At 37.4% G+C, this 21,450-nt stretch overlaps 2 protein-coding genes across 2 annotated transcripts; one reads left to right on the top strand and one right to left on the bottom strand.

Annotated features, from left to right (window-relative positions):
• Window positions 1-439: 439 nt before the first annotated feature.
• On the bottom strand, window positions 440-9,119 carry LOC121895704 (rho-related GTP-binding protein Rho6-like). The gene is made up of 5 exons (XM_042409126.1): window positions 8,824-9,119; window positions 7,989-8,076; window positions 2,310-2,419; window positions 1,999-2,133; window positions 440-1,346 (listed from the first exon to the last, which is right to left on the bottom strand). Exons 1-5 carry the CDS (start codon window positions 8,941-8,943, stop codon window positions 1,101-1,103), a joined length of 699 nt encoding a protein of 232 aa, XP_042265060.1. The 5' UTR covers window positions 8,944-9,119; the 3' UTR covers window positions 440-1,100.
• Window positions 9,120-14,868: 5,749 nt separating this feature from the next.
• Window positions 14,869-19,568, top strand: prim1 (DNA primase subunit 1). Its single transcript, XM_042409267.1, has 13 exons — window positions 14,869-15,373; window positions 15,580-15,737; window positions 15,832-15,938; window positions 16,083-16,156; window positions 16,624-16,760; window positions 17,384-17,442; window positions 17,549-17,658; window positions 17,841-17,932; window positions 18,029-18,161; window positions 18,265-18,334; window positions 18,419-18,531; window positions 19,062-19,160; window positions 19,243-19,568. Exons 1-13 carry the CDS (start codon window positions 15,250-15,252, stop codon window positions 19,260-19,262), a joined length of 1,296 nt encoding a protein of 431 aa, XP_042265201.1. The 5' UTR covers window positions 14,869-15,249; the 3' UTR covers window positions 19,263-19,568.
• Window positions 19,569-21,450: the final 1,882 nt, after the last annotated feature.

Genomic DNA, 21,450 nt, shown 5'->3' with positions numbered 1-21,450 from the left:
TAAAAACTGGTATCCAATTTTAAGCAGCTCTTAAGGTAGCAGGGGGTAGTGAGATGATGCATCATTAATGTAACACCACTAAAATCAAGGCTTATGGTTAATAACACTGAATTAAGACTGTTGTGATGATGGTTGATGGAAGGGGATCTGACAAAAAAAAACAAAAAAAAACAGTCTTTACATGGCGCAGGTTTTTATGTTTGTTTTTGTCACAGCGTGTCCACCCTAGACTGTTAGGCTCATGTGAGTGCTGAGTCACATTGCGCTCCTTCTCCTTCAGATGTGCTCTCAGTTCGTCCTCCCACTGCCTTTTGCAAATGAACACTCCTCTTGCCAAATCGCTCCCCTCTCTACCGTTTTCTCCACTGTCAGCTTTAATTTCAAAATGAAATACTGCAAAGGGGGTTGGGGGGGGGATTGTGGGGGGGTGGGTTGGGGGTGGTGGGTGGGGTAATAATTTCTTCAAGGACCACTGTTTTGCTGTTTTAAATTCCCCAAGCCACATTTCTGTAGATACCACTTCCTGTCACTGTCACATTGTACATTTCATCTCGTCACGTAGCCCGTATTGTGACCTTAAGAGACATTCGGATAAAGAGATGGATGGGAAAGGGCGACGCTATCAGAATTTCAAATGGGTCTCATCAGAGTAATGCAGTCAAACGCAGTGTTTACAACCACTTTCCCAATGGAAAAGAGGAGGCACTGACCTTATTTAAGCAGACTCTCTCACAGCAACCTCTACGTGAGGAGTCTTAAAGTGCCTGCTATGCTCTGTTTGTACACGTGTGCAGGATTGTTCTACATATAAAATGCAAGTTAATTATTCAAGGAATATATTAAACATCATTGTCACTCTTGTCTCTGCACTGTGCGCTGGTGACATGTCAAGATCAAAAGTTCAGTGTCAGAGTTGGATATAGAGTGGTGTAGCAGTCTTTTTGAAGTGGTTGACGGGGAGTTTGGGGAGGATGCTGCAAAGGAGAGAGAGGCTTTGTAGAAATCCACATCATAGCTCTCTTTCCCTTGCGCACCCTGCACCCCCGCTGACCACCTGTAGTCTGCTTGTCCTTGCTATCTCTTATTCCCAGTAACAGTATTCACATGATGATGCAGCTCTTGGACTTGTCCTTGCTGAAGGTGGAGGAGAGGAGATCTGTCTTGCTTGGCAGGTGTAGGAGTCTCTTGGAGAGGCGGCGGACCGGGCTGGGTTTATTGGCAGGCTGGAGTTTGTTCATGCAGGCCAGAGCTGCAGCCCGGAAAACACTGTGGATGCTCTTCTCTGACGTGAAGGCGGAGCACTCCAGGTAAGCCTCAGCTCCGAGCTGCTTGGCCAAGGAAGAACCCTGCAATGCGAAGGAAAAGTTGTACGCATGTTAAATGTGTAACTGAGTCTGAGACTATGTCGACATTAAGCCGGCTAAATTCTAAAACATCAAAACACCAAAATGGGTAATTCTCCACCTACTGGGCATGTGCCACAGAAAACCAGAGAAGAAGAAATGGTACACTATTTCCATTTCTGCAGCTGCTTCCTGACATTTTGTTTATTGCAAGCAGATTACAATAATTTCAGCGAGAGAAAGGTGGTAGATAGCTACGTTTAACTCTATGCAAGCTACCAAAGTAGACAATAAGGAGAACAACACTTGCACAAAGCTGTCCGCCATTGTCGTTATTGTGTTAATTCTTCTTTCTCTTCCAATGAAATGCCAATGAAAAACAATGAAATGTCAAGCTCCATTTTCCCCTTACACACTACAACACTGTACAGATTTACACACTCTGGAGGCCATTTCTACACAGCTCCATTTTTGGGGGAGAAACACGCTGTTTTAGGGCCAAAATGTGTTTATGAATTTAGCCGGCTTAGTGTGGACATGGTCTGAGTTAGAGTAGATCAAAACCAAGGGCAGGATTTCTTTCTTCTTTAGACAGGACACACACAGAAACCTGAACAGACACACAAAAGAGGAAAAGAGAAGATATGGAACAAACCTGTTCATGGGAGATGGGAGTCTGTTTCTGATTGGACAGCTCCATTCGTGTGCACACATCTGTGCGCAGGTCTGTCTTGCAGCCTATTAGCAGGATCCGTGTGCTGGGACAGAAGTCCTGGATCTCTGCTTTCCACTGCAAGGAAAAAAAAACACAGGTGTCAGCGGTCTGTCATTTGAGTGTGTAATTAGTAAATGGTACAATATGTAAGGAGTGTATATAGGGGAGGGTAGATTATTGACCAAGGAGGCTTCCACATTCAACCAAGTAAGATTAGCAGCCTGTCATGTTCACAATGCAGCAGTTCATACCTTCTTCAGTGCACTGTCTACTGTGTCTGGTCGGCTGATGTCAAAGCATAAGAGCACTGCGTCTGAGTCGCTGTAGCAGAGAGGCCTGACGTTGTCGTAGTATGGAGAACCTAGAGAGACAGAGTAGAGTTTTAGAAAATACCTCCGGTAGCTGAGGGACATGCTCACAATTTATTGAACATGTGGTTTTGGAAGGTGGGCCCTTAACATCTTAAAAATTTAAAACTTTTAGTGAAGTTTTTCCACTTGTCAGAAAGCAGAAATAGAAACAAAATAACTCTCTCTTCAGTTTGAATCCAGATGACACTATTATAAAGTTCTATCACAATCACCCTCCTCATATTCACACTGTACAAACACAAACGGACACCTCTGCCAAAGTAAGTAAGTGAGATAAGAGAGCAAATAATTTCACCAAGCCCAACACCTTCCTACTGAGTGGAATTTTTCCAGTAAAGTCAACTAACTCACTGAGTCACAGGTTGTAATTCTGCACTAATCTTATCTTTCCATTATTGGTCAGTAGTAAACTTAATAGATCAAACCACTTCCTGTGAGTAAAAAAATAAACTACCAGGAATCAAGTAAAAGTAAATTACCATCATATTATCTGTTTGGCATGCATGCTCACTGATAAAATACAGACGGTATGTCTGATACAGTCTGCAACATCTGAGAGCAAGATTGGCAATTTTAATATCTGTTAAATTAAGTCAGTCTGTATCAGAAAACATTCTATATAGGTATATATATATATATATAAAAAAAGCTAAGTCACTGAAAGAGTTGACTCTTAAAAGTTCATTTACATTTAATGCTGTTATATTAACAAAAATGAAATATAACTAGGATGGGTATTTTCTGGAGAAACTGTGTGTGATTGCTGCCAGCTAAAGATACAGTAAAATGTTCCATTGTTCCAAAAGTCAAACGCTTGAATCGCAATTGTAGAGCCATCCGGTGTCCAATTACACCCAAACTTTACACCATATTCTACAATCCACAGATGCACATAGTCACAAAAATTCAAGCTGACAGAGCATTTCTAACCTTGCCATATTGATGCTGAAATCTGATCTGGAAAAAAATAGCTAATTATGTTGGAGAATATTTAATGAAAACCAATGAAATGACCAGCTGGTCATTTAAAATGACATCTTGCCATCAAATTTTATAGGATTGTTGGATGTTCATACGCGCACGTCACCCAAAGTTGGCTGCGTTTGCGTGTTGCATTCAAGAGTTTTGTGCAGCTTGCAGCAATCACACTAATTAAATACAAGAGTTAAGCAAAAAGTCAGTAATATTACTATAGGCTCCATTGGTTTCTTCCATTTGTTCCCCATTAAAAGGGTTTTTTAGGGAGTTTTTCCTTATTCTAATCGAGGGTCTAAGGGTAGAGAATTTCGTTATTTGTGATTTGTGCTACACAAATAAAACTGACTATGACTATTTAGACTTTAGTTGCAATATTTGATGTGTATCTTCTTACCTTTCAGATATTACTGATGCACTGACATCATTACCACACATTTATGACCCTGCAGCCGATGCCTTTACTAAAGCAGCCAGTGGTAACTTTTCTTTTCCAACATTTATAACCCCCACTACTCCTAATCCTCAACACAACATACACTATCCATCACCTCACTCAGACAGTCTACCCTGACACTTTAGTTTTGAGAATGTAGTTTATGTGTGCGTTTGCGAAGGAAATATGTTTTGCTTACATTGCCATAAATATCTTTTTTAACTCTCAGGAAGGCTCCTGTGCTAAAAACAGACTGACAGGATGTCCGCTCTCTATTGTCTTCCCTCTGCCACCTAATCACTCCCCACACACCAACACTGAGATTTAATTTCCTACTCTTGTCCTCAGGGGCTAAACATGCACCAGAAGCTTTCCTTGCAAATATAAAGAGGATATAATTATATCCTTAAAATAATATCAGGAATAGATACTTCTAATAAGCTTCTACCGGAACAAACTAACAATCATGTTGCCTTGATGAATTTGGCCCCTGAGACATTAATGAAAAAGGTTTTTATGACAATAAAACCATCAAAACAGCACTTCCATTCAACGAGCCCTGCTGGTTTTTCTCAGTTGGTCTGAATCTTCGGCTTGAATCTGCAAAGTAGGACAACTTATACAACTACAATCTATCAATATCATATTTTTTTTAGAGGGAATCAAAGCTGCCATCACATAACTATCCAGGGTGATGTAAGGCTTGGGAAAGAGGAGGCAGAGAGATCTAAGAGGACACAACTTCTGGCACCTACCACCTCCTACACATTAGCAGCCCCCTGCCTGGACACGCAAACACACAAACCAAACAACACACATACACACACACACACACACAACGGCTTTAGTTGAGCAAAGCACGAATTGATGCATTTGAAAGTGTCCTCGCTACTGTGAACGAAAGAAAGAGAATGGAAGGAGTCATCCTCTGTCCATCTCTTGGTAAAAGATGCAACATTAACTTGAAATATACACTTCTGAGCCTTTTTATAGTGAGAAAGCTTGTGGTACACACAGATTTGAGGTGAAACATTAAACTATAAGTCTTCTCTTTTCTGTTTTGTACGTGAAAGACCATATTATATCAGAGAGGCACACCCTGAGTAATATTATTAGAGCTGAAATCATTAGATTCGATTGGTGAATAGACAAAAAATTAATGACACTTTTCATTGTCTTTTACTTATGTGATGGTTAAACTCAGTATCTTTCGGTTTTTTGGTCTTTTGCTTGGACAAAACACAACATTTGAAGATATAAACTTGGACTTTGGGAAATTGTGATTGTAAAATATGTAGTTATTCATTATTTTGTAACCAACCATGAATCAGTTAATTGAGAAAATAATGAGCATTATTGATCAAAAATAAAAAATAATCTTTAGTTGCAGCCCTAAATGAGAAGAGAGAGAGACTGAAAAGAAAAATAAAGAGTGAGGGGAACTTTGTGTTTGTGCATGTCTGTGTATTGAAAATGTAAATATGTCTTATGCAATGTTTCCTCTAGAAAGGGCGACTGTCCAGAAAGTTTTTACTCTGTGGGAGATAAACAGACAAACCTACATTAGTTCAGTGTTGGTTTCAGTTACATAAGACCTTTTTTTTTTTTTTTTTTTAGGCAGCACACACCATAAGGCAGTGAGGAGGTCATGCATTTCATTTCTCTCGGTCTCCCTCACTTGCGCCTTCTGTTCACAGCGACTGTACGCCGTACACACATAGTAAGAGAGGACACACATACACACACGCTTGCCAACACTCTTACAGACTTCCACCCCCTGCATGGTCGAGGCAACCCCTAAAACAACCCCTCTGCAGGCCAACTGGCACTGCTCAACTTCCTCTGAGCACAATGCCTCAGCCAATGCTGTTATGAAAGAAATCCATAATGGAGTGGACGACTTTTCTTATTGATCTTATCTACGTAACTCTTTATGTATGTTTAAGGTCATCATGTCAGTAGGACACTGCAATTAACCCAGTTACACAGCTCATTTTAAAAAGGAAGATACTGTATAGATACTAAAACCTTTCTTACAAAATATTTAGTTTTAAAGCCACACTGTCTTGAATATGGGGAGGCAACTATGTTCACTATCAATTAATCTGTTGATTATTTTCTCGTTACATCGATTAGTTTTGTCTATAAAATGTCAGTAAATGGTGAAAAATGTCGATCACTGTTTCCCAAAGCTCAAGATGACGTCCTCAAATGTCTTATTTTGTCCTGACCAACAGTCCACAACACAAAGATATTTAATTTACTGTCATAGAGGACTAAAGAAACCAGAAAATATTCACATTTGAGAAGCTGGAATCAGAGAATTTGGACTTTTTTTCTTAAAAAAAAAAAAATGACTCAATTAAATTAAATCAGAAGAAATAAAATACCTTGTACTTCATCTTGAAATATGAAAACCATTGTAAAGATCAGTCCATGCAAGTCTCACCGCGAGTTTATTGTCCACTCTTAACTTAACATATATGTGGGATTAAAGGAACAGTCTGACATTTCAGGAAACACTTTTATTCACTTTATTGTCAAGAATCAGATGAGAAGATCAATACCACTCTTATATTTGTCTGTTAAATATGAGGCTACACCTGGGAGACCGTTAGCTTAGCGTACTTTTGTTTAGCGTAAAGACTGAAAACAGGGGGAAACAGCTAGCCTGGCTCTCTCTCTCTGGCTCCTTGAACAGATTAATCAAATGACATGTAACATATTAATTAGTGAGCTTTAAAAGGTGCTGGTAGGTGGAGGGCGAGGCTAGCTGTTTCTCCTTGTTCTCAGTCTTTATGCTAAGCTAAGCTAAGCATCTCTTTTACCGACATGAGAGTGGTATCGATCTTCTCATCTATTCTCAGCAAAAACGCTAATAAGTGTCTTTCCCAAAATGTCAAGTAATTCCTTAAACAATAATACAATTTGCTCAAAGCTCCAATAATACTGTAATAATAGTTTTACTCTCAAAATCTTGGAGATCAGACTGATATGTCGGACAAGTTTAGGGTCTAATATCTACAATCATAACTTAGTTTTGCAAAACAATGCTGTTAAGCAATATATGTGTTAATATATATGTCAAGTAGGGCTGCAACTAACAATTATTTTCATTATCAATTAATCTATCCATTAATTTCTCAATTAATTGATTAGTTGTTTGGCCTATAAAATGTCAGAAAAGGGTGAAACATGTCAATCACTGTTTCCCAAAGTCCAAGATGATGTTCTCAAATGTCTTCTTTTGTCATGAGCAACAGTCCACAATCCAAAGATATTCAGTTTACTATCATAGAGCACTAAAGAAACCAGAAAATATTCACATTTAAGGGGGTGAAATTGGAGATTTTTGACTTTTTTTTCCCTTAAAAAATGACTCAAAATGAATGAAAATAGCGATTAACTGATTAGTTGACAACTAATCAGTTAATCAACTAATCATTGCAGCTCTAATCTCAAGGCCCAAAATAATATTAATATTACATATATATATTATATATAATATAGACACTTAGTATGTAGTTAACTTGATGTAGCTTTAGGGATTTTACATTCCTGGTTATCACTTGGTTGTGTTTTGTTCCATTTAAGTTTCTGAAACTGAGACCCCTGTTTTGTCTTTAGTTGTTGAGCCCATGTTTAATTCAGATTTGGATAATTTGTATTTCATGTAAAACTGTGGTTTTTGGGCCCCGCTGGCCCTGTGAGTAATCCAGATATGTTTATTGCCCGGGAGTGTCGTTCATCGCCTGCTCCACTCTACCAAAAGAAGATCTCTCAACAGATTTCATATCAGTGTAAAGCTGCTTAACTGCATCAAAACAGGATTGACAGATAGTGATGTCTGGGTAAACAGCAACAACACTGTTTAGTATAACAATGAATGAGATGGAGCCTCATTTACAGATGTTACCCGACTCCAGCCTGACTGTGTTGTTGGGAGGGTAAACAAGTTCCACAAATTAGCCATGAATACAGCACTAAAACTAGTCAACTCGTTGCTCAAGGACAAACATTGGCAATAAAAGCTCAGGGAGAGGTTTAAATTAGCAGTGAGGCAAAGATAGAGGGGAGGGCAAATCATTTTGTCTTTAATAGTTTAATGCTGAGCAAGATTTTAATAGAAAATAGCAGAGTATCCTCACCTGATGTGTCCCAAAGGCTGAGCTCAACACGCTGGTCCTCAAGCTCCAGACAGGCTGTGTAGTTCTCAAACACAGTAGGGACATAAGTCTAGAAATGGACAATTGAGAGAACAGCTTAGAGAGCATTTATAATTTCTCTTTTTTATCACAAATTCTAATGGAAAGGTATAAAATTATTCGTCATTTAGTGTAAAATTTAAGAAACAGGAACAAAGAACAACGCCTTGAGTCTCACCAACCACGAATAGTGTTAAAATAGACAAACAGTGCTTTGCATTTTTGTAGCATTATTATTTTTAAAAGACAATAATCATATTAATAAGTTAGCTATGATCAATTTATCTCTTAAATAAACTAATCAATATATAAGTTAATCATTTACAGCATATCACTGATCTAACACTGGTATTATTACCACAGAAAGTATTTTGTGACTTAGAGCTTAGTGAATGAAAATTTTTCCTATAGTCAAATATCGTTTATTTCATATACGCCAATAATTATATAAGCTACATAGTATCACACAATGGTAACATGGGAGTTTAAAAATATAAAACAAGGCTAAAAAGATCACTATAAATTCAGTTAAGTACCACTTAGATACTATATGTCTCTAACACTATTAGAAACACACACACAAAAAAAGTATTATATAATATAGTCCAGGAAAACTATGGGCTATGTCCTCATAAATATGAAAATTCACTCTCCCTCAGGGAATAAATAAATTGTGTAAACATGAGCTGTAAAATAAATCTTAGATATTATTTTTCTGTTCCAAAATACACCAGAAAAGTATCTGCAGACATAATAAGATTGTAGATAAATCTGGTACCTCTGGATAGCAGTCCTTGGCCAACACTTGTAACATCGCTGTTTTACCGCATTGGACGTCCCCGACCAGCACTAGTTTGCACCGCGCTACAAAAGGCTGTGTGAGTCTTCTTTCCTTCATGGTGAAGATAAATAACACGAGTATCGACTGATGGAAGAAACAGTAGTGGATATAATGACGGTAAACTTTGTAAATCCTTCCTGTGGTCGGCTGTGTTCACTCTCCTGCTCGGTCAGTGAGTGAGTGAGGCAGAGCAGCAGCAGCAGCAGCAGTCAATGAGGGAGTCACTGCGGAACTTTATATTGTCGCGCCAACCAATGAGCGCTGCGGCGCGCGCGAGCCGGCGCTCCCACAGAGGAGGGCAGTGCACGAGACACGAGGTCTGATCTTGTTATTTGTCTAATGATGGAGGAGGATCAAAGGTGGAAGAAGTATTCAGATCCTTTAAGTACAAATACAGCAATGTAAAAATTCTCCATTACAAGTAAAAGTCCTGCATAAAAAATCCTACTTAATTAAAAGTACATAAGTGTTAGCAGCAAAAAGTAGTGAAAGTATTGCGGTAAAAGTATTGGGTTGGTCTCTCTGACTGATTTATGATATATGACATCATTAGATGATTAATACTGAAACGCCAGCGTGTAAGCAGCATGTTGTAGCTGCTGGAGGTGGAGCTAGTTTAAACTACTTTATATACAGTTAGTTTAGTCCAGTGGTTCCCAACCTAGGGGTCAGGCCCCTCTAAAGGGTCACTAAATAAATCTGAGGGGAGATGATTAATGAGAGAGGAAAGAATTTTTAAAAATTCACATCTGAAATGTGTGTATGTAAATTGTATTTTAAAAGCTTGTTATATTATCCATTGTGTCAAATCTTCATCTGAAAAGTAACTAAAGCTGTCAAATAAATGAGTGGAGTAGAAAGTACAATATTTCCCTCTGAAATGTAGTGGAGTGGAAGTACAAAATAAAAATGGAAATACTCAAGTAAAGTACAAGTACCTCAAAATTGTACTTAAGCACTCTATGGGCTAACTTCCCGCTACCCTCTGGTTAGCCCTCTGCTAACTTGAATGGAGATAAAATAATTTAATCGTGTGGCTCTTCTAGACTTTCCAAATGTTATAAGACCTAATGGATCAAATTCTGATATTGAGACAATTCATTTCGTGGGAGTTGTATTATGCTCAAAACTATTTATCCACCGTTTTACAGCCACAACAGTAGTGATGGAGTAGGCTACAGTGGAGTTAGTCTTGTTTTTAATTATTTGAATTGTCCATATTTTATTTTTTCACTGACTATGACAATTAACTTATACTTCCGGTAAATATTATTTTTCAATATGAAGGTATGTTTCAAAGGCATCTCCACACCGCCATAAAATTGAATAGGAATAAATGCTCAGGCCTTTGTTTATTTTTAAGTAGTTACATTTTGAAAGCATTGAGAGTAAAAGCTCTGATAAAATACCCTACCTACCTGCTACCATGTGTAGGTTTTTAATAATAGAATATAAACTCCCTGCAAGTCTCACACATACACACACACACACACACACACACACACACATACATACAAAGATTTCAGTCCTCTCATGCTGTGGAAAACCTGATGTGTCTCTTAATAGGCCTAAATTTAATTTTGCTCACAGCTGCAACAGCAAAAAGTACTCACAAAGATATTCAACAACCTTGCAGGAAATGGTGATTGATGTATGTTATCAGCATTATTTTTTCCTCTGTGTCTGTGTCCATAGCTTGTGTGTGTGCAAGTATATATAGTCACATTCAATAAAACCAGAAGTCATTAGATAGGAACACATCTGTTATCTGACTTGTGTCAATAGTACAAGTGGTTGTGTGCAGGTATCTTAACACATGTTTGTGGAGTTTTATGACTCCAAAGCCTTGTAGTAGCTCAGTTCATAGGTCAGAGCCTCAGCGACATGTAATTTCTGTCAAATGGTTGAAAAATGACAGTGTACATGAAAAGGTTCAAAGGAGGACATTACAAAGATATTCAGCTAATCAGAATTTGCTCTACATGGTAAATAACAACTGTTTTAGTGAGGTGTATTCACAGCCAGGAGGACACACACATACTGCATTCACAGATTTTAAATGATTTTTACATGAAACATACAAGTGTCGGTATGTGTACATATGTTTATATAATATGTAGCATGTGGTGACGGCTGCTCAAACAGTACAGGGCTTAGTGCTGCCTGCCAACCATAAACAGATGACAGATGGCTTCATCAATCTGAAGTATAACCGAGAATCCAAGTGTGTCAGCCATTCGGAGAGGAAGTGAAGCATGGCGAGTTGTGCTGAACATAAATGGAAACAACTGCTCAACTGTCACAGAGGCTCTTGGATGCCATTAATGTATAGCGTGAAACTCTGAATGGCAACATTAATTGCACCTGCTGCCTAGTGCAGTGAGAAACAAGGTAAACAGTGTCCCTTTGTCAATTAAATTTCTATCTTCTTAATCTGTTCCTTCCCTTTACACTAATGGACACCATCGACTAATAACATGCCATAACCTTGCCATTTTTTTAAAATTAAACTTGTTTTTAGTTTTGGGCTGTTATTACAGTCGACATTAAAGGAAAACTCATCCCCTTTAATCTATTATTTACACTGGATAGTTAAGAAAGGGTGAGTTTAAAGGAATAGATCAACATTTGGGGAAATACTTCTTTCTGTGAGATAGCTGACAAGATAGATACCACTCTTTGTCTGGTAAACATTGTAAACACCATACATCAATATGTTAGCATTATCAATTGTCATTTTGAGCATGCATGCTGATATTAGCATTTACCTCAAAACAGTGCAGACCCACTAGCTCTTTTAGTTTTGATGCATCGTGTATGGATTAAACAAATGAAGTACACATGTTAATTAGTGAGCTTTAAAAGGTGCTGATTGGGAGATTTTTTTTACCTGTTTTGTCCCTTTGTGATCTGAATAGGGATGAATATGGACGACTCAGCTGTATTTCCAGCATAAATGTTTCTTATCATACTATATTTTGATAGGTATTGGCATATTATGTGCCACATAATGGCTATTTAGACAGGGTCACAAATTTTGACAGCTGCCAAAATGTGTGGCTCTACATATTCAGATATTAGATAGTCTAGACAGTCTAACTGTGATGGCAAAAACCTAAGTGTCTGTCTGTGGAACAATATGACACCATCTAACAATATTTAGTACGTTGGTCTTTTTCATATGAGTGATTCTCTAGTGTCATAGACTTTGATAGGTCGCAAATTTTGATACACCGAAATCACAGCTATCAAACTTTGTGATCCCATCTAAATAATTTGTGGCATCATAAAGCATGAAATAAAGTGTTCAGTGTCACTGCAGACTGTGCTTTAGAGGATTTGTACTGACCTATGTGTCACCAATGTTTTCCTGATGAAGGGCGACAGCACTCTGAGATGGTGGCACACTTTGGTTATCGGAAGATGCAGTGACTTTTATATAATCCTTTAACTATGACTCCTTGTGTACTGCGAACACATTGACCTATTGTGCCGGCCAACTTGCTCCATGGGCACCTGACGACTGTCTGACCTAGATTTATCATACACAACTGGAGGTTACATTTTCACCTTACCTAACTCGCCCCACTGACATTTAGTGTGTGTACATGTGTGTCAATAGATGTTTGCAAGCAGTAGGTATCTGTTATACTGGTACATGCATGATAAGCCACAGGAAAACTGAAGTATAACAGTTAAGAGACGGCCAGTAAGGATATAGGATAGGAGCTACTGAATGTAACGTGCATTAATATGGACCAACGTTGTTAAAATACAGTAAGAATGACAGACAGTGGGTATTAATCCAAAGTTCATTTCAAATAATTTCTAAGAAAGGACCCCCCAAAAAATAAAAATCCATCACATTTCCTTTGCCTTGCAGCCGATGAATTTGCATAATTCAAGTAAGATGTGGTTGAGAGCTCTTGCATTATGTAAATCAGGGTATGATTAAAGAATATTACCATAAACACAAGCGCAATCATGAAGTGGAAATGTATTGGCGACGCTTGTCTGTTAATTGCTTTTGAACATGTCATAGTCAACTGATGCTGCAAAGGAGAAACTATAATTCATTACCATGTATCTAGATCACAGATATTTTACATACTGTAAGTAATGATAGCAGCTGGGTAATTACAGGTTGAGTGTAGTCCTCACTCTCAGCAACTACCTGTGTGACAATTTTGGAAAAAAAACTTAACGGATAAAATTGAGTGCTTAAAAATGAAAGCCTCTTCTGAAGTTAGTAGTGCACAAAAATATTGATATGCTTGTTTTATTTTTTTTCTTAAAAGCTTCATACCATCTAGTTAAAGTTACCGCCAGTGAAGGAGGACGACCCCTGATTTAATACATTTAATAGCAGAGGCACTGTAGTTAAAAAGGTTTTAATACAGAAAAACGTCTTGACATTTGCATTCTGTCATATTTCCATTTTGTGTGAAATGAAGACAGAATGGCAGAGACACAAAGAGAGAAATTATAGAGAAAGGTTCTAATGACAACAATGGACACGTCAGGAGATCAGACAGAGAAGTGGATGAATAAAATTACAGAGCTAGTCATATTTAATGCACAGCAACAGTGCAAAGGGCTAGAGGTATTTTTTTTTATCACAAGTACAATAACTGACAAGAGCTCTTATCGCTGCATAGCCCTCAACCTTCAGTGTGAACAGCACCACTTGAGTCAGAGGGAGTTTGAGACATGCTGGGTGAAAATATAACCATAAAGCCACATTATCATTAAGTAATCAGTGTTGCCACTGGGTGCAGCAAATGCAGCATCCAGTCTAATGAGTAGGACAAAAAGGGGCACCACCCCTGCCCCTTTTTGTCTTGGATGTAAAAGTGCCCTTTTCAAATGTCAAATCAAAGACTATCCTTGTGCTTTGCATGTACCTACAACTGCATCTGAATGAAGAGAGAATGGCATAAATTTGACCAATTTAACATTTTTTTATCCAGAGAGGAACAAAAGTAAACACTCACTTCCCTGTTTGGCCCATCTGGACCCTGTATCCCGGGTCATATCCATGCCTGTTCTATTTAAAACCAGGGAAGTCCCCTTTTTGTTTTGCACCTCTTTCCAGAGAGTATCTGTGTGTTAATCTCAGCTGACATTTTTACATAAATTATGACAGTGTTCTTACTTTAGTTGCAAGAAAAGAAGAAATTGTATCAGTGTTTCAGTACCATTGATCTCTAATGATGAAAAATACCATCACATTTCCTTAGGTGGGGTTCAGTGTGTGGCAACCCTGAATATATTGTCATGGAACTGCACTGCCCTCTAAAGGTGTAGAGAATAAATTACAGTCTACATGCCATGAAATCAGAACACATCGAACAGGGTCTAGTACTAGTTTTTGCTGGTGGATTAAATAGGCATGGTTTCCTTCTCTGAAACAACAGATTTCTATAGAAAATATCTTGGTACTGCTATTATTTGACGGGCAAAGTACAGTATAATTGGAAGTCAGGAACTCATTGCATTTTACAATATAAAGCTAGAGTCTTTAAAGTTTCCCCAAAATTTGCAGCATTTCTAAATGAATTTAAATTGTATAAGATTTTTTTTTTTACCAACATAAAAAGTGTACTTTATTATTTTAATAGTTCTTATATTATCAAAACTCCACCTAGCCTAATTGTGTTTTATTTTATGGACTATTTTTTATATTATCTTCTAAGTTGTATTTTACTTAACATTTTATATTACATGTTTCAATATGTTTGTTTTGTTTTCATATTCAGAGGTTTACATTCAGTGTAAAATGATAAACGTCTCTTGTTGTTTTCTAATATGGATAACATACCATAATTGTTTGCAAATTAAACCGTAAATTTTGAGAAAAAAATCTCCTTATTTACCATCTTGCTTGAAAGCGCTCATGTATGTAACCGACATTATAGCCAAATGACTACACGTCCCATAATGCTCTCTTCCTAAAGCCCCACTGCAGTTCCGCCTTCTCTTTCATAGTAGGACAAATATTACAAGGTTGAGTTAAACCAAAAGTTTAAGAAAGCCAGCCAAGAAAGCTTAACCTCAACTCGCTTGCGATTACATTTTTTTATCATAATCTTGCTGTGTGTCCTAACCGAGAAAATAATTATGTTCTTTAAAAAAATATCAGTTGCTAACCGGTTGCTAACGAGCACGTTTCCTAGCTTCGGTGACGTCATTGTCTGACCCTCTTCTCATTGGTTCTCTTTCCTGAAAGCGTTTCCCGCGCTATCATCGGTGTAAAACAACACACCGAGCCGTCAGCCCGTTACGGTAGCTAGCTAGCAGGTGTCTTTGTGACAACTGAACATACGTTAACACCGGTACCGGAGCTGTTACTATAGCCACGCTATGCCATTAGCATTAACATCATCGTCAGATTATGACCCGGCGTGTTTGCCGGATTTATTACCGCTTTACTACCGGCGGCTGTTTCCATTCTCCCAGTACTATCGCTGGCTAAACTATGGAGGAGGTGAGTATCCTGATTAGACAGTGCAGGAAAGCAAGCAAAAGCTCATTTCAACAAGCTAAGTGACTGGGGCTGTTAATGACATTTTTCACTCTCATGCTTGTCCCTGTTGATACCATATTAGTCTGTCCTGTTCAACATGGTGTCCAGTAATCCATCATGCCTGAGCCAACAACACTAACATGTTCTTGTTTCTTCTACAACCTCAGTGCAGAAGAACTACTTTACGAATCGAGAGTTCTCCTTCACACTCAAAGATGACATCTACGTCCGCTACCAGTCTTTCAGCACACAGAATGAACTGGAGAAGGAAATGCAGAAGATGAACCCATACAAGATTGATATTGGAGCAATATACAGTCACAGGGTATGACTGCATGCTTCTACCACACTTTCACACGTCTCTGTGTCAGAGCAGACATATATGGAGAGATTTTCTTCTGTTTGTTTGTCACCCACAGCCTAATCAACACAACACAGTGAAGTCAGGAACCTTCCAGGCTTTGGAGAAGGAGCTGGTGTTTGATATCGATATGACGGATTATGATGATGTCAGAAGCTGTTGCAGGTAAATTAATTTATGTGGTGCGTTTTGTTGACTGATGTTTGGAATGACTGTAAACAACGACTTTATTCCACGTCACCTTGACCTAATAATTCAGAATATCCCCACAGTCACATTACTGAGATAACACTAAGTTTTCAATTTTAGTGCTGCAGACATTTGCTCCAAGTGCTGGACCCTGATGACAGTCGCTATACGTATCCTGGATCGAGCTCTTCGGGGTTTGTTTTTCATTTGTTTGTTTGTTTTTTTGTTGGCTATTATCTAGTGATTGACAGAAAATTAATTAACAACTATTTTGATAGCTGATTCATTGTTTTCAGTCGATTCTCTGATTCCAACTTCTTAAATTTGAATATTTTCTGCTTTCTTTAGTCAATGAAAGTAAACTGAATATTTTTAGATTGTGGACTGCTGGTTGGGGCAAAACAAGACATTTGAGGTTGCATCTTGTGCTTTGAGTAGCAGTGATCAACATTTTTCACCATTTTCTGATATTTTATCGAATTTTATCAACTAATAGATTAATCTAGAAAATGATTGACAGATTAATTGACACTGACAATGTTCGTTATATGCAGCCTTACTATATACTCATGTTCTCTCGAATTTTTATTAAGTGTAATCTGTGGAAAGGTGACTTTGAAAGCAGGCATAATCAGCGTCATACACTTATGTGATATTCCAGACGACTTTGGTTTCCAGCACCTCCTGTGGGTTTATTCTGGCAGAAGAGGAGTGCATTGCTGGGTGTGTGATGAAGCTGCCAGGAAGCTCTCTGTGGCAGCACGCTCTGCAGTGGCAGAATACCTCAGCCTGGTTAAGGTACCAGTATTTTAGATAACACACTCAAGAGCAGCACTTTGGTTTTTCAGAGCTGTGAGGAATGGGATGATAGATGTGTACTGACCTAGAATCCTTTATTCCTTTAGTTGACTGCGATTGCTGCCAAAAATTATGTTGCTATAGAGCAACTTCACTGATCTTTAAGTTGATTTCTATGGTTCTAATGTGGGAAGTACCTATATATAAATGACATTAAACTTTCCTCTGTCTTCCCTGTATTAAAATATCCCTCTTCATCCAGCTGCAAAAGTCTGCCAGATGAAGCAAAATGTGGGAATCTACAGCAATTCTCTTAATTTTTCCTAGTCATAAGGCTCCAATTTGGAAAAGAATTGCACATTTCTACTACACAAGGGACCTAGTTTTAAGAAATCATCCTATTTACAGCAGTGACATTCCTCTTTAATGAACTTTATTCATCTGCTATATTTAACAGGCGTTACTGGGTATGACCACAGTGTTTAGTGTGATAATAATAAGGACATAACTTAGAAGTTTTAAACTCAGTTTGGGTTCATTATCATTTAGTTTAGTAGAAATGTATGTACAAAGCCAGAGTTAATATTTAAGATGTGATATACTGATCACTGGTATTTTTACAGGGCGGTGATGAGACAGTGAAGAAAGTAGTGCTGACAGATCCAATTCATCCTTTTATCAGGTATCCATGTGTTGTTTTGATGTTGATCTCTAACTGCATAGACTGTTATCGATGTTGTTGCCTCTGTCGGGTTCTGCGGCTTCAGCTGTACCTTTAATCTCAACAGAGAGTCTTTGGCAGTGGTGGAGCATTACTTTCCCCAGTACGCACTGCAGGAACAGGACATACTGGGCCGCAAGGAATCTGTAGACAAAGTGCTGGCCCTCATGCCTGAAGATATCCTTTTCACAACGTGTTACATATGTATCTCAGGATTGACAAAAACTGCATTTTCTTTCTCTCAGATATGATTCAGATATAGGCGTACAATTGCTTTTTCTGTTGTTTAAAAAATGAGTCGCCACTATGCAGAAATCTTTGTGAAAACGTGTGGATTTGACCCTTAACTCAGCTCTTACATGTTAGAAATGAAGTGCAGCAGGACTTCAAAAATGAGAAGAAACCTGAGATTCGTTGGAAACTGGTCAAAGAACACGCTGCTAGGAAACAGGTTGGTAATCCTTCTCGCAGTTACAGTTATTTAACACATTTTATACACATATGAAGAAGATTTATTACAAACATGATACAATCTTTCTTCCTCCAGGCCACTGCCAAGAAGGGCCAGCACTTTGAGAAAGAAATCATGCTGCAGTATTGTTACCCGCGGCTCGATGTGAATGTCAGTAAAGGGGTGAACCATTTGTTGAAGAGCCCCTTCAGCGTGCATCCCAAAACAGGTGAGCATAGACCTAATAAGATTTAATCAGGACAGCATGTTGGATACACCGCTGACAAAATAGCTGAGTCTCACTGTGGTCTATCTCTTTTAACTCTGGCCAGGGCGCATCTCCGTTCCCATGGATCTCAAAGAACTAGATACGTTTGATCCTTTTGCTGTGCCCACAATCAGGTATTTGATAATTAAATGTCTCATATTCTGCTGTGTGTAGAGTTTGATACTCATCAGAGCTGATGTTATAACTTTTTTTTCTAGTCTGATCTGTGAAGAGTTGGATCGGCCAAGGACAGGCGAAGAGGAAGAAAAAGTGGATGATGACAAGGAGAAGGAAAATGAGAAGGATGCAGCAGAGAGACGGAAGATCAGAGGTGCCTGAGAAAATACTAAAAACACACAAGATTTTTTTTCTTCTGAAAATTATGAGTTGGTTCACAATAAGTATAATCCAGCAAAATGTGGCAAATGTGTTAAAACAATGACCTGCTGAACCTTGATTTAATTTCCTATTTTAACTATTACAATAGAGTTATAGGAAGATAGGATAGGAATTACTCCATCATTCTTGCATTATTATATAGTTTATAGTTATATTACATAGTATAGTCAAATTTTTGTTCCATCTTTAGTCTCCTCTATTTTATTTTATTCTATTTATTTTTACATTTCATTTAGTCTTTTTTGTTGTATTTCAATTTCCTATTATTATTATTATTATTATTATTATTATTATTATTATTATTATTATTATTATTATTATTATTAAGGATTAATAAAGTCCTCTAACAATCTATGTATATATCTATCTATAAAGCTCAATTATAATAGTTTTTATTTTTTCTAAAAAAAAAAAAAACTGAGCAAATTAATGTTTCAGCTCACTGATTACGTTTCTTCACAGATTACAAAAGAACCAGCCTGGCGAAATATGTGAAACACTTTGATCAGTTTCTGGATGGGATGGCTCGTACGTGGAAAGGAGAACTTCTCAGAAAGAGCGGTAAGTTTTAGTTTTATGTGAGGAAAGGAGGAAAGCATCTCTATTATGTAGTCAATTTTCTTGTTTCTTTTCTCTCTTTTAGATCTTCAGAAGGAATTCTGAGCTGGATCAGTAATCAGGAAGTGATATTCTGAGCAGGCACTGTCTCTAGCTACCTATTACTTCATGGGGATGATGTTGCAAACCGTCCTGTTTTTTGGGGCTTTGTGTGGTGGTGGAATGAAATGTTGCCATTTGTTTCTGATAAACAATTATTTCATCTAAATCTATTTTATAATAATCCTCTCTTTCTTACTGCAGATTTTTGTTGTAAAATGACAATTTTGTATTGTTTGTCTACCAGTTGCCTACATGTTGCTATTGTACAGTCAGTTGTGAAAATAAATTTGATACTCATCTCTTTCAAAACTTTGACTCCCAGTTGTTTTTTTACAGAACAGAAGAGGTTTTGCAGCTTTAGTCTTTCCACTTAAATCAAATTATCTGGAAGAACAAGCAGTTTGTTGTGCCAGTGAAGGGTTACATATTACCTGTACGTTGTAAAATTTCAGTTGATATGTATTAAGGTTTAAATAGGGTCTCTTGTTTTACCAGAGGTTTTTTTTTAATTTCTTACCTTTATCCTACAGATTAATATTATCTAGGTTAATGTATAGAGCATTTCTTCTATTATATCATTCTGTATTGATTTCCTGCAGTTGACTGTAAGAACATTTGTGTTCTATTACAATTTTGATAGGTCTTTGGTACTTGGATACTCAGATCCTTAAGTAAAAGTAGCAATACTGCAATATAAATACATATATAAGTCCTGCATTATAAATATCAATGTCGCCTGTGAGAGATATATTAACTATTACATTTTTATATATTACAGGATGTTGAAGTAGCATTTTATTGTTGTAGTTGGCCAAGGTGGAACAAATTTTAACTATTTTATATATTTTGATTATTAAATCTGTAACGATGCATCATATTTTATAAGCTCATTCTGAAAAGTAAATGGTAACTTGAGCTGTCAAATAAATGTGCCGGAGTAAAAAGTACAATATTTCTCTTTGAAATACAGTGGAGTATAAAGTAGCGTAAGTACCTCAAATGTATATATAAGTACACTACTTGAGTAAATGTAATTATTAAATTCCACCACTGTCCATTTTATGCTACTTTATATTAATACTCCACAACGTTAAAGAGGGAAACATTATACTTTTCTCCATTACATTAATTTGTTCACCATAGTTTGCAGATTCATTTTTAAAATACAAAAAAATAAAATCATACAAAACACGATTTAGATTAAACAACCCAACAGTATATTAAGTAGTTGAAATTAGCTCCACCTTAACTAATTATATCATTAAAATGCTACTTACACATTAACGCATAAATGAAGATATTTCAATAAAATAGTCTATAAGGATATATGACTTACAGGAGCCATTTTTTGCATATGAGTACTTTTGCTGTAAAAGTGCATTTTGCTGATAATATGCGTACTTAATACGATGTTGAATGTAGGCTTTCTACTCGTAGTGGTGGTTTTTTTTACCTTTGTATTGCTAATATTACTCAAGTACAGGAGCTGGATACTTCTCATATCGCCGTCCTTCTTACTTGATACTTAGGCTAATTCATTCTCATGATATTAATGCCAGTAAAATTGTTGAATATGACAGTACATACAAAAGATGTGCAGCAGGCAAGTTAATGATGCCACTGTGATTGAAAAATAAATCACAGTTCACTACCTTACACCACCAAACTTGCAGAAAACAAGATTGGAATCTGTTATCTCCCAAGACTATAAGTTTTCTTGTTTGTGTTGATTTCTGATGCTGTTAAATGGTTGTTTACATCAGCTATATCTGTAAAAATAGCAGGAAACAGGTAATTAGTATCTGCAGGTCTTGAAAAGTCTTTAAAAGCATTGAATTCAGTTCCAAACAGCCCAAAAATGGCCTGTTGTGGAATAAGTAAATCCTTCACTTAAAGTCCCTCACCACTCAAAAATGTGTTTTTGTTCTTGTTCCTACAGTTGAAGGTTTGAGCTTCACTGTGCAGAATGATATACATACAGGTGACAAATTAAAGGAAAAACCAGTACAAGCCTGAATGCTTGACCCCTACAGTGAGGGGAAACAGTGGCTCTGGTATGCTTTGGGGGCCATTTTGCTGGCATGGTTTGGGTCCACTTGTACCTTTAGGGGGAAGGGTCACTGCAAATCAATACAGAGTTCTGAGTGATCTGCTTTATCCTATGAAGAAACATTTCTATCCTGATGGGAGT

The sequence above is a fragment of the Thunnus maccoyii genome, chromosome 4, assembly GCF_910596095.1.
Source record: "Thunnus maccoyii chromosome 4, fThuMac1.1, whole genome shotgun sequence".
NCBI lineage: Eukaryota > Metazoa > Chordata > Actinopteri > Scombriformes > Scombridae > Thunnus > Thunnus maccoyii.
The sequence above is the reverse complement of the archived record's forward strand: the minus strand, read 5'-3'. Positions and strand labels throughout refer to the sequence as shown.

Bases quoted from the DNA above. Each gene is read 5' to 3' on its own strand.
- LOC121895704 (XM_042409126.1), bottom strand. From the start codon at position 8,943: ATGAAGGAAAGAAGACTCACACAGCCTTTTGTAGCGCGGTGCAAACTA. The intron at 2,134-2,309 runs GTATGAACTGCT...TTTTCCTTGCAG, and splicing joins TAGACAGTGCACTGAAGAAG to TGGAAAGCAGAGATCCAGGA. The intron at 1,347-1,998 runs GTTTGTTCCATA...TTCGCATTGCAG, and splicing joins CTCCCATCTCCCATGAACAG to GGTTCTTCCTTGGCCAAGCA.
- prim1 (XM_042409267.1), top strand. From the start codon at position 15,250: ATGCCATTAGCATTAACATCATCGTCAGATTATGACCCGGCGTGTTTG. The intron at 17,443-17,548 runs GTATCCATGTGT...TAATCTCAACAG, and splicing joins CCAATTCATCCTTTTATCAG to AGAGTCTTTGGCAGTGGTGG. The intron at 18,335-18,418 runs GTATTTGATAAT...TTTTTTTTCTAG, and splicing joins TTTGCTGTGCCCACAATCAG to TCTGATCTGTGAAGAGTTGG.